The sequence below is a fragment of the Panulirus ornatus genome, chromosome 8, assembly GCF_036320965.1.
Source record: "Panulirus ornatus isolate Po-2019 chromosome 8, ASM3632096v1, whole genome shotgun sequence".
Classification (NCBI taxonomy): domain Eukaryota; kingdom Metazoa; phylum Arthropoda; class Malacostraca; order Decapoda; family Palinuridae; genus Panulirus; species Panulirus ornatus.
Window position 1 is genome coordinate 1988378 of NC_092231.1, and position 13319 is coordinate 2001696.

The window sequence follows — 13319 nt, forward strand, 5'->3', positions numbered from 1 at the left end:
CTCAACAGTGAAATGTTTGTAGTTCCTTGTAAAACTGAGACAAGCAGCACGCATCTTTCGAGTCAGCAGTGGTTTTCTGGTCAAGGAACGAAGAGGCAGGTTCAGGTGTTTTTGGCAGCGCTCTTGAATGGTGCATTCTGCAACACTTCTGATGAGGGTGGGAGAGGTTTGCTACAATTGTCTTGCTGCGATGCATGGATTTATCAATACTTGCCTCTTCATAAGCTTGTCAGCAGTTGCTAAAGTCTTTCTGGGACACCCTGGTACACACTGCTGAGGTGGAACTTCACCTTGTGGGATATTCTTGGCTTTTGCAACGAGGCTGTATATGGCTGACTTGCTCATCCCTGCACACTGAAAATCTCCTTCACTGACATTTTTGCCTCCATTAGGGAAAGTATTCAAGCCTTTTGTTCCTGGGTGAGGTTCTTGTGCCCCATTCTAAGGTGTGGGTGGGCAACAGCGAGAATGAAAGAGGAGAAAAAGGTTCTTTGTAAATCCAGCAGCTCATAACATACATCTATCTCTAGCTTGTCCCATGAGGCACTAAAGCCCTCCTCAGTCCATGGTGACTGGATCACCAGGGTGAGTTGCAAAGTACTAGTTAAGCAAGATCGGAGCATTCGGTTGGTAGATGCGTAGATTTTCAGGGCATCCAACCACACAACAAAAGGCCCCATATTCCTCAGACATTCTGCGGGTACTGTATATAATCTAGAAGTGGAGGGAACAAGGAGCAGGAAGAGGATATTGATGAGGAGGTGGAAGGCTGGAAATAAAGATGCTTTGAATGTGTGGGTCCTGAACATGGAGGAAAGTGTAAGGCATGCAAAGAATACAGAAATTTAGAATGACATGGTATACAGGGGTTGCTGTCAACGGATTGAACGAGGGCATATGAAAAGTTCAGAAGAAACAACAGAAAAGTCTGTAGGGCCTGGTTTTAAAGGAGAGGGGGGCTCTGGTTTCAGCTAGAAAGTGGATGTGAGCAAATGAGGACATTCCCTTATATGTTCCTGATGCCACCTCATTAATGCAGGAAAAGTCAAAAGAGAATGAAAGAAAGAAAGAACATAAATTGGAATTCCAGTATTAAGGAACAGAAAATCATCAACCAGGTAACTGTGTTAAGACCAATTGAAGTACTGGCATAAATTCTTTGATGCAAAACTAGTCAGCACACACTTCTTATGAGGACTGTGTTGTATTTGATCAACACTTAGTAGTCTGATATCACAATTGAGAGGGAGAGAAAGACAGCATGTAGCACTTCATCTACACATGCCCCAAAACTACTATATTATCACTGGATTTCCCAATTAACTCTATACTCTTTTCCTTTGCCTCTTACTTAATTTTTCTCCATCATCTCATATATCACAATTGGCTCATATCATAAACCAAGTAACTGCCACAAAAAGAAACTGCCACTATCTCACAAGCTTTGAATCCAGGAGTGCAACTTTTCCTTCAGGATATCAGTGGCATAAGTTGTTCAGTATGCTATCCAGACTACCACTAACTTGATCTTGGTAACTTCCAGAGTCTGTTTATTTCACCCATATCAGAAATATCTTTTATCACATCAGTCACAACAAATAAGTCCTTCAAGACATAACAATATGGAGAAAAAAATGCTCCAAGTCTATCAGAACATAAAGCCTGCTAGCAACCTCTCTAGAAGCCACACAGGACCTTGCCACCAACCCAATGCCTTCTCCATCAGTTGCGGCTAACATCCATGGGTGAGGGGGGAGCAACTGGATGTGGAGAAGGTGGCTGGGGTGCTGGAACAGGAGGAGGATGATGTGCAGGTGTAGAATTCGATGCTGCTGATGTGCTGGATGCAGAGTGATGAGAGGCAGGGGTAGAAGCTCCTAGCAAAGCAGAACTGCTAGGGGGTGGGGCAATAGGTTTTACAAATCGCTCCTGTGATGTGCGAGTACCATGCCTCTGGAACTGGAAAATCAAAAAACACAACTGAAGTTTTAATAAAACTGTCTTTGTACCATCAAGTCATAATTCTCATATGATGAAATACAATGATCATAACTGCATAACAATTACATTAATTCTATATCAAAGTAAATTTCATGAAAATTACACTAATCATTTCCAATCAAGACAAGTAAAAATCAAAAGCTATGCAAAAAGAAAATATTTGTTGGACCAAAAAATATTCTCCTGATAATTTTCTCCTTTGAAAGTGATCATCAAGATTACAATCTAATGTTTTAAAATTAGTAACACCATGGAGAACAGTTATTCTGTTTCCCTTCCCCACACCTGTAGTTATGGTTACCTCACTCTACACTGCATTTCACAGGTTAACTCAAATTCCAACCTTTCTACTCATACCTGGATAAAGAACACTTCATACAGATATTCTAATTAAACATACAATCTATATACTTCAGCTATATTGTGGTAAAAAATACCTTTTCACCAAAATGCTCTAGAAACCTGGAAGTGGACACAGCAGTGAGTGGAACCATGGAAGCAGAAGTAAGTCATAGGGTGCGTGAGGGAGGGAAAAGGTTCTGGGAGCACTGAGGTATGTGTGGAAATAGATGTCATTACTTCCATATTCATTTCAAACCACTCACTCAGGTCATCACTTGTTCTCTCATACATACATTAATGCCACTATAAATGCCATCAACAGCATTCAGGGGTCTTTCATGAATACCCTATTTAGTCAAAAACTTACCAATGTGCTTTCCTATTCACTATATCACATGCTTTTTCTAAATCCATAAATGTTGCATACATCTTTTTCTCAAAATCTTTCTCCACTACTTGTATAAGTGAAAAAATCTGGTCTGCATACCCTCTTCCCTTCCCAAACCCACCATGTTATTCACCAAGAAGAGATTCACTAATCATGTTTACATGATCTGTCTCTATACTACCAAACACTATTACTCACTCACTTTTACTATCCTGTCCTTTATGCAGTGGAGCAATCTTTGCCTTCCTTCTGTCATAAGGTTGAAGTCAACATTCCTTCAATGCTTAATAAACTTCAGTAATCTTACATCTGATGGCTTGTCAAATAGTCTAACAACCAAGCAAGAGTTTTCAGAGCTGACAATCAACTCTTCCACAAGATCAAATGACGAATTCAGCAGTATATATTTTCAGTAAATCTCAAACATAAAACAAAATTCTTTTACATATAGCCATTCTTAAAGGTAACCTCAAATTTGTTTTGAGAATCTGCACACCATTAACATGAAAAACATTACTGTCACCAATGTTTACGGAAGGAGGTTCAATAGGGCTTCTACTCACGTTTGCTAGATGGTAATAGCGTAGCTCTTGTGGCTTACCTTCTGTAAATGTATATCAATGAAACTCTTAGTACTGGTTTCTCATTTGAAATCCTCAATGTCAGGTCACAGTCAGGAATTTTCTGTACTTCTAACCAGTCAGGTGTTTCTTTAACTGTCTACTTGTGGTTAATATGAAGAACTTCAGTCAGCACTGCAGTCAGGATGTTTATAACAAGCAGTCACTTTCTTATGAAATAATGACAATCTAAGTTTCAGAATTCTTTCCTCCTAAATTAACATATATGATCTGAATAGATAAAGAGGTGGTGATCAACTAAGATTCCACTGGAGACAGAGCAAAACAGCATGGTAAAGGAAAAAATAGTTGGCACAGAAGAATGTTCTAAATATGCTGGGCACTGTTGAACATTAGACAAGCTTTGCAAGCCACCTTGTTTGACAGCAAGAAATGGCTTAATGTGTATGAAAAGAGAACAATGAATTCAATAATTTGGATAAACCTAATGTTGAAATAATGTAATATCTTTCTATATACATCTCTGGCACCAGTTCCCTTCTGGAACTCTCCGTCAAGGGGGCGGCCATAGCAATAGTCTCCATTATTAGTGATCTCCATTGCCACTTCTTAGCCTTTAGTGCCTCACACTCAATAGGCCACTGGCAGAGGGAATGTCTAGCATAGTGTTTGCAGAGGCTACTACCTAATGTTCCTACTGACTACTTCTACCTAATGCTTCTACCTACTAATTCTATCTAGTGCTCCTACCATTCTGCAAAAAGGTAGGGCTAGCACATAATGCTCATTACAGGAAAATCTAAAGTTACGAAGAATGAGCAGTGTGAGACGTGTTGTTAAGTGTTATGTGTGAAAAGGAGAGGCTGAATGTTTGTGGACAGTAGGCCAATAATACCAAACCCAAATACTGAAATATTGTAATTCAAAAACACATTACACCTGATCTAACTTAACTATTACACCATTCACACAGGCTGGATGATTCCCTGAACTAAGACTTACTGCAGGTGAGATTACAGGTGGGGGGGGAGGGGAAGCAGAGGGCAGGTAACTGGGCGGAGGAACAGTGGGCGGTGCGTGGTGAAGGATCACCTGGCCACAATGAGGGCAACGACCCATGGGACTGGGCGGGGAGAACAAATCCCGCCCACCGCTATACCCTGATAGACCTGTTGATAAGAGCAGAATCAGTAGCATTCTCATTACTCCTAGTCCACTGCTTTATTATAATTCATGAAATAAAATTTGCTTCATCATCAAGGACAATTATGAAACAGTGGAGCAGTGTCTAATCATCTACTTGTCTAAATATGATTATTTCCATTTTCATGGGCAACATCAGTGCATAAAGCCATGTGACTTTTAAGGAAATCAATTTTGCAGAATTGGGATCCCTAAACACAGGAGGAATACTATTTTCCTGGGACTAATATGCAACCCTAATCACTGAGTTATTCTAAAAATTATCTAATTCTTTTGTTCATATGACATGACATCTAACTACTTCATTCTTTTTCTCATACTTGATAACAGTTCCCCGTGTTAGCGAGGTAGTGCCAGGAAACAGATGAAGAAAGGTACATCCACTCACAAAAATATGATTTATTTCTAATTATACTTAATCGCCGTCTCCCGCATTAGTGAGGTTGTGCAAGGAAACAGACGTGGAATGGCCCAACCCACCCACATACACATGTATATACATAAAAGCCCACACATGCACATATACATACAATTACAATTCAATGTTCTTTCTTTCTTTTCTTTCAAACTATTCACCATTTCCCGCGTTAGCAAGGTAGCGTTAAGAACAGAGGACTGGGCCTCTGAGGGAATATCCTCACCTGGCCCCCTTCTCTGTTCCTTCTTTTTTGGGAAAAAAAAAAAAAAAATTCAATGTATACACATGTACATATTCATACTTGCTGCCTTCATCCGCTCCAGACACTACTCTGACACACAAGAAATAGCATTCCCCCCTCTCCAGCCAGGTAATGCCAGGAAAAGACAAAAAAGGCCACATTCATTCACACTCAGTCTCTAGCTGTCATGTGTAATTCACCGAAACCACAGCTCCCTCTCCACATCCAGGCCCCACAGACCTTCCCATGGTTTACCCAAGACGCTTCACATGCCCTGGTTCAGTCCACTGACAGCATGTCAGACCTGGTATACCACACTGTTCCAATTCACTCTATTCCTTGAATGCCTTTCACCCCTCCCGTATTTTCAGGACCCGATCGCTCAAAATCTTTTTCACTCCATCCTTCCACCTCCAATTTGGTCTTCCGCTTCTCCTTCTTCCCTCCACCTCTGACACGTATATCCTCTTTGTCAATCTTTCCTCACTCATTCTCTCCCTGTGTCCAAACCATTTCAATACACCCTCTTCTGCTCTCTCAACCACACTCTTTTTATTACCACACATCTCTCTTACCCTTTCATCACTTACTCGATCAAACCACCTTGCGCCACATATTGTCCTCAAACATTTCATTTCCAACGCATCCATCCTCCTCTACACAACCTTATCTACAGCCCATGCCTCGCAACCATATAACATTGTTGAAACCATTATTCCTTCAAACATACCATTTTTGCTCACTGAGATAACATTCTCGCCTTACACACATTCTTCAACACTCCCAGAACCTTCATCCCCTGTGACTCACTTTCCACTTCCATGATTCCATCCACTGCTAAGTCCACTCCCAGATATTTAAACACTTAACTTCCTCCAGTTTTTCTCCATTCAAACTTACCTCCCAATTAACTTGTCCCTCAACCCTACTGAACCTAATAACTTTGCTCTCATTCACATTTACAAATATTTACATATAAACATATACATACAGGAAACAGCATCATCACTCCTTTGTCAGCAAGGTAGCACCAGGAAAACAGACCAAAAAAGGCCACATTCATTCACTCTCAGTCTCTAGCTGTCACGCGTAATGCACTGAAACCACAACTACCCATCCACGTCCAGGCCCCACAGCCCTTTCTATGGTCTACCATAGATGTTTCATATGCCCTGGTTCAGTCCATTGACAGCACATCAATGTAGGGTGTTTTGGTTGAGGTGGTGGGTGAAGTGAGAGAGGCAGGGAGAGTGGGTTGGTGAGGACAGAAGAGGTGGTGAAAGCCTTGCAGAAGATGAAATTAGGCAAGGTGGTGGGTTTGGATGGCATTGCAGTTGAATTTATTAAGAAAGGGGGTGAATGTATTGTTGATTGGTTGGTAAGGATATTCAATGAATGTACAGATCATGGTGAAGTGCCTGAGGATTGGCAGGATGCATGTATAGTGCCATTGTTCAAAGGTAAGGCGGATAAAGGTGAGTATTCAAACTACAGAGGCATAAATTTGTTGAGCATTCCTGGAAAACTGCATGGGAGGGTATGGATTGAGAGGGTGAAGGCATGTACAAAGCATCAGACTGGGGAGGAGCAGTGTCTGGGGTAAACCATGGAAAGGTGTGTGAGGCCTGGATGTGGATAGGGAGCTGTGGTTTTGTGCATTACACAAGACTGCTAGAGACTGAGTGTGAACAAATGTGGCCTTTTTGTCTGTATTTCTGTCACTGCGATGCTGTTTTCCTGTGGGGCAAGGTAGCAAAAGGAATGGATGAAGGCAAGCAAGTATGCATAAGTACATGTGTATGTTTGGTATGTCTGCATATGTATATGCATATACATGTTGACATGTATTTGTATGTATATGTGCGATGATGGGCGCTTATGTACATATATGTGTATATGAGTGGATGGGCCATTCTTCTTCTGTTTCCTGGTGCTATCTCACTGATGCAGGAGACAGCGATTATGTATAATATAAAATAATACATATTTACAACAACTGATTCACTTCCTAGGCCCTCTCATCCCCAACAGACTGCATACTTGTCTCTCTCTCCAAAACACTTGCATTTACATACCTAAACACCCTATCCATAAACAAATTATACAACCATGGTTACATCATACTCATACTTGTTTGCCGTCATCCACTCCCACAAGAAATAGCAAAAACATGTGAAAGAAGTGAAAAATAATAATATATACATTCTTTTTTTTCTACCCCACACTTAATCACTGCCCCCTGCATCAAAAAGGTAGCATTAGGGTACAGATGAAGAAAGGCCACATCTGCTCAAAAGCAAAATTTCTAGTACATCTTGCTGAACATGAAAGATAAGAATCCCTACGTAAAAAAGAAACTGGCTATTTCTAAGAAAGAATAAGTTTACATAACATACCTAGAAACACACGATTAAGCTTGAATATACATGAATTTCTGCTCAAACTTGGATTCAAGGTCATCCTTTGAGTTAATGCCACAGGAGATACAGTGCAAGTGAAAAAAAAAATAAGCTTAATGTTTATGGAAACACCAATCTATCACCACCCAATCAAATCAATATGCTTAAATTGAATGAGCAAAAGTTATCATAAGCATTCTAAGTAAAATGTATTTCTTCCTTACCTGGAGAGAGGGGTCTAGAAGAACTGGGAGATGGATTGTATGGCACTGGACTAGAGAGTGTTCGATGCCGCTGTGATGTGATCTCATTATAATGACGTTCTTCCTCCATTTCCAAGCTAGATTCAGACTCTGAAAGATGGCGACAAAGGGCCTCCCTTCGTTCAACCTCCATCTGAAGTTTTCTCTGAAGACGAAGATTCTCTTCGCGAATTAAGCGTTCTTCATTTGCATACTGTTGAGCTGTGCGATTATCTGGAAGATTCAAGATGAAGTATCTTACTAGAGGAAACTCACTACATACTTCATTCTGCACCATCACACAGATGGATGGTTTACTCAAGCTATAACTAAACCACAGTCAGTTAAAACAAAAGATCATCTTACAATTCATATTACTTTTCTTATATTTACTTGTTACCCTACTTACTCTTGGTTAACCCACCCACCAGAAACACCCTCAAACATTTCATACTTTTAAAGACTTATAGCATCTGAAAAAAAAACTGTCCACCCACATATATTTTCAAATCTGATTCACAACCAAGATTTATGTGAGTACAAGCATATGACACTCTTAGAGTGAAACCATCATACAACTGGTCGCTGAGACTAGTGTTTCTAATGGTGTGAGCACCAGCAACCTGCCTTAGGCTATCTTAGGGGAAGGATGTTCTTTCTTTACTCTTCCTGTGTGTCACTTCATTTTTGGAATTTTGCTTCAGGGCACTGTATTTCCTGTACCTGTACTTTAAAGATAGCCAGCTCTTACATCTCTAAAGAGGAAACTTCCCAAATTCTCATCTGGAAGCAAGAAAAAGTGGGTACATATGAGAGTTCTAGGTGCACTGGGTGCTCAGAATGCACAATCAAGCGGCAACCTCTTGCAACACCTCATCAATGCCTTGTCTCATTTAGCTAAATGAGATCACAACACTATGAACCAAAAAATGGACCTAGAATACTTCAGGAACCTTGCTAGTTCCATGCCCAGATGTTTGCAGATGGTAATCGAGGCCATAGGAAAGATGACAAAATACAAAAAAAAATTTGTGAGTGACATCTATCTATCTATATCTCTAATACCCATTCCTCTGGGAATTCCCATCAAGGAAGTGACCAAGGCAAAAGTCTTCACTTATCACTGTCCTTACATGCCTCCATCACATACACCAATCCATGCATTCTTCCCCCATTTCACTCCCTCGAATACCCTTACTCTATTTCCCCTGTCACAGGTGGTCTTTATCTCACACTAATCCCTTTATTTATACTATTATACACTCTCCATGTAAACTCCCCATCTTGCATTTTTCCACACACCCAAACCAACTCAAAGTATTACGTTTCACCCATTCTACCACTCCGCAATTCATTCCCTTTGCATTCCCTGCCAGAACAAATCTCTCATAAACCCCCTCCTTACTTTCTTCATTACATCTAGTCATACCACATGCTCCTATGAAACAACTCATGTTACATTGCAGATAAGGTTTTTTGCAGAAACTGTAGTTTTTATCTGTACAAGTGAACAACAATGCTTCATAAGTGTCAAGCAAACCTATCAATAAATATAACGAAGTCCCCTACAAAACTTATTTGTTTTTAAACAATAGTCAATATCTTTTATGATGCTTACCACAGAGCCATATCCCAATCCAAGTCACACAACCAAAGGCCTATCACAATCTTAAGCATTTATCAAATTTTTTATCTATTACTCACTTGTAAACAATCCATTTTAAATATTTCAAAGGAGAAGCTTTGAAAAGTACAAAAACTGTCTCTGTAATGAGTGGTGTCTGCAAACCAATTTGTACCTAGACAAGCTTGAATGGGATTAGCTTGTACTTTAGTGTTTACAATTGTGTTACCTGCAGTGCATCACAGTTATTCAGAATGAAATGAGAATGTGTGAAAATATTGTTTGTAAAATACTGAAAATACCATGGGCAATGGTGGAGCTTTCTCAAGTTAGGACTCAGGTTAACTTTCAAGTTAAACCTTATCATAAGGGGTCTAGCTCATTCAAAATCCAAACTAAAATTAAATCTTACACCATATAATTCTTTAAATACACTGAAACAACTGTACACAGTTGAATGAACACCTGATTCAAGCCTTTCAAGAAATGACCAAGGTTAAGTTGATGTTTAAACTGTGACTCCAGACAACAGATGGATGATGGAAGGACAATGATGATGATGGACAATACAATTTCTAAGTGTATACCATGCTATGTATTTGACACATCAATTCTCCAACATCTTAATAATCCTCATCAAGAAAGCATCATCCCTATTAGTAAATATGTCCAGTGGTACTGTAGCTTCCTGCAAGTCTGTACTATCTTATTCTGAAAGATACAAAGACAGGTCTCATAAGGATAGATATGGGCTGCAAGAATGCCAATCGGACAGCTGACATCAGTGTCATTAGATGATGACCAATCCACAATACCTGATGATTTATCAGTTTGGATATCAATATGTGTCTTGTCATGAACATTCAAAACTAAGCACAGCAGCTAAATACTGATTCTATTTTCCCATTTCTCAAATCAGTTTTGAAACCTTCCTACAAAAAGTTACATCCATTGAAATCATCCAATTAAGTTCATTTATATTCAACACCATAATCATGCTGACATAGATATAGGGAGCTGAAACATGGACATTTACCACCACCAGTTTATGTAGACTGGTAGCAGCAGAAAAGATGCTATTGAGAATCACCTTGAGCAAAATACAGCTTGACTGAAGAAAACAGAACTTAAATGTAATACTGGTAACAACAAGCAATGAACAAGCAAACTTGAGATGTTTAGAATTCATAATAAACACAGTTTTTTGTTTAGTAACAGGTTTACTGGGAAACATATAAATGGAACATATTGTGAAGCGTTCTATAGAAGAGACTCATAACATCTAATGTTTTTTCATCCTTGATCACAGTTTCCTGCATTAGCAAGGTATTGCCAGGAACAGACAAGGAAAGGCCACATCTGTTCACATCCATTCTCAACTTGTCATGTTTAAGACAACAAAACAACTGCTCCCTATCCACAATCAGACTCCACAAAACTTTCACAGTTCACCCCACATCATTCACATGACCTGGTTCAGTCCACTTATAGCATGCTGACCCCAATACACCACATTGTTCAAATTCACCCTATCCCATGCATACCTTTCACCCTCCTGCATGTTCAGGCCCCTATTGCTCAAAATCTTTTTTAATCCATTCTTCAATCTCCAATTTCATCTCCCTATTCTCCTTGTTCCCACCACTTCTGACACATTTATCCTATCGACCTTTCTTTACTAATTCCCTCCATATGTCTAAACCATTTCAGCAAACCTTTTTCAACTCTCTCAACTACACTGTTTCATTAACACATCTCTGTCTTACCCTTTCATTACTTACCTAATCAGACCACCTCATACCACTTTTTGTCCCCAAACATTTCCAATACATCCACCCTCCTCCTCCGCAGTCACATCTACAGCCCATGCCTCGCATCCATATGATATTGTTGGGACAACTATTCCTTCCAACATACCCATTTTTGCCCTCTAATTTGCACTGAAACACTTCCTGCTCTGTTCATCTGACAATTCATGCTAGATTGCTCATCATAATGTAATGCACACCCTCCTGCTTTTGTTACCCCACAGCATATGCAGATGAAATTTTATAGGAATTCAACTTTTCCATTTCATGGAAGGGCCCTTGTCATTGAAGTGTTATTATTGTAGACTTCATACTTGCCAAATCTTTCATTGCTTCACATATTTTTTCTTTGACCTTTAAATTTGTGGAGGCTGTTGAATGGAACAACTGTAGATCACATGCAATCACAATAACTTTTTTTTCCTTCTTCATATTGGATGATTACCTTCATTTTCAATTCCAAATCGAGCATCTTCCTCAGCTTCTTGCTAGATCTATCAACATGTGATGGGTTTTTCCTCTTGCTTGTCATCTTACTTGGGGTTTAATACAAAAATGGTTTAATCCAGTACAAAAATTCATTAAATTCACTTGAATAACACACACTTACTGAATGTCAACTGAAAGCAAGAATTCAGAGATGCCATGATCTACAAAATGCCAAGATTGTTTGAAATTCACTATTGTATGTATGCAGCCATTAGCACTAGCAGACATATGACTAAGCATGATCCTTATATTTACATATACATATACATATATCCCTGGGGATAGGGGAGAAAGAATACTTCCCACGTATTCCCTGCGTGTCGTAGAAGGCGACTAAAAGGGGAGGGAGCGGGGGGCTGGAAATCCTCCCCTCTCACTTTTTTTTTTAATTTTCCAAAAGAGGGAACAGAGAAGGGGCCCAGGTGAGGATATTCCCTCAAGGGCCCAGTCCTCTGTTCTCAACGCTACCTCGCTAATGCGGGAAATGGCGAATAGTATGAAAGAAAGAAAGACCTTTTTAGTCTATTTTTTTCTGGTCATATCTACAGATGGTCGTAAGCCACATACGTCATAATTCGGGAGCATCTGTACTGTGTTGAGTCTATCTTTAGAAAACCTTTCAGTACAGCTACACAACCATAAGTCTACTTTACAGTTTTGTGAAAAGTCATACTGCCATTGGTAAGTACCAAAAAACCATTTCACAAAGTCAAAGAGTACTTACGTTCCTCCTGTGCACTTGTTAGTTGTTCCCTAAACCTTGCAACTTCATCACGCAGATGCTGGATATGTGAAGATAGGTTGTTGGCTCGATCACCCTGATTAAAGTCTGCTGGAGATGGTGGATTGGAGATGGGTTGCTCTAGCTTACCTTGAAGCATCCTGTTAAAAAAATCCAGTGATCAAAGAAAACATTAAAAATCTCTCTTGACTCAAACAAAGTCCTGGAGCAAAAACCATGTAACTGCAACTGGATATGAAAAACAAACTTATGAAATACACTTCACTGCTCCAGAGATAATCTTCCTTTTTCTCTAAACAAAACTGCTTCTCCTACATTATTGAAGTGGTGTTAGGAACAAACAATAGCATCACTTTTACACATCTACTCTCCAGCTGCCATGTACAATACATTGAAACCAGAGCCCCTCATCTAAATTCAAGCCCTACAAACTATTACACGATTTACCTTGACTACTTCATATGCCACGATACCGTGTCATCCCTGGATAACACAATCCAATTTATTCTAACCCACACAAGCATCTCACCCCTTGAATGTTCAAGTCCCAATATCCAAGAACCTCCTTGAATCCTTCCTCCCTTCTTGGTCTTCCCTTCCCACCACCTTCTTCTAAAGATAATCTTTTCTCATCATCCTCTCCATATGTCCAAACCATTTCAGCACACACTGGTCTGTTCTCTCTGCAGGACTATGCTTACTATCACACCTTTCTTACTCTATCATTCACTACCTCACACCACACACTGTCCTCAAGCATCTCACTTAAAAAATACTAATACTCTTACTTTCTTTTGCATTCAAGACTAGACTCATATTCATACAACAGCATCAAAGCTAA

The 13319-nt window shown here is 39.7% G+C and overlaps 1 protein-coding gene across 2 annotated transcripts in view; it reads right to left on the bottom strand.

Annotated features, from left to right (window-relative positions):
* Window positions 1-692: 692 nt before the first annotated feature.
* The window catches only part of LOC139749723 (coiled-coil domain-containing protein 6-like), an 83010-nt gene continuing 70383 nt past the window's right edge, over window positions 693-13319 (bottom strand). The window contains exons 6-9 of one of the 2 annotated variants that reach the window (XM_071663901.1): window positions 12461-12618; window positions 7798-8049; window positions 4405-4481; window positions 693-1959 (exon numbers count right to left, since the gene is read on the bottom strand). In XM_071663901.1, the coding sequence (XP_071520002.1) occupies window positions 1723-1959; window positions 4405-4481; window positions 7798-8049; window positions 12461-12618 (724 nt within the window). In that variant the 3' untranslated portion in view covers window positions 693-1722. Of the gene's footprint in view, window positions 1960-4314; window positions 4482-7797; window positions 8050-12460; window positions 12619-13319 lie in introns of both variants that reach the window. The other variant, XM_071663900.1, reaches the window with a different exon arrangement.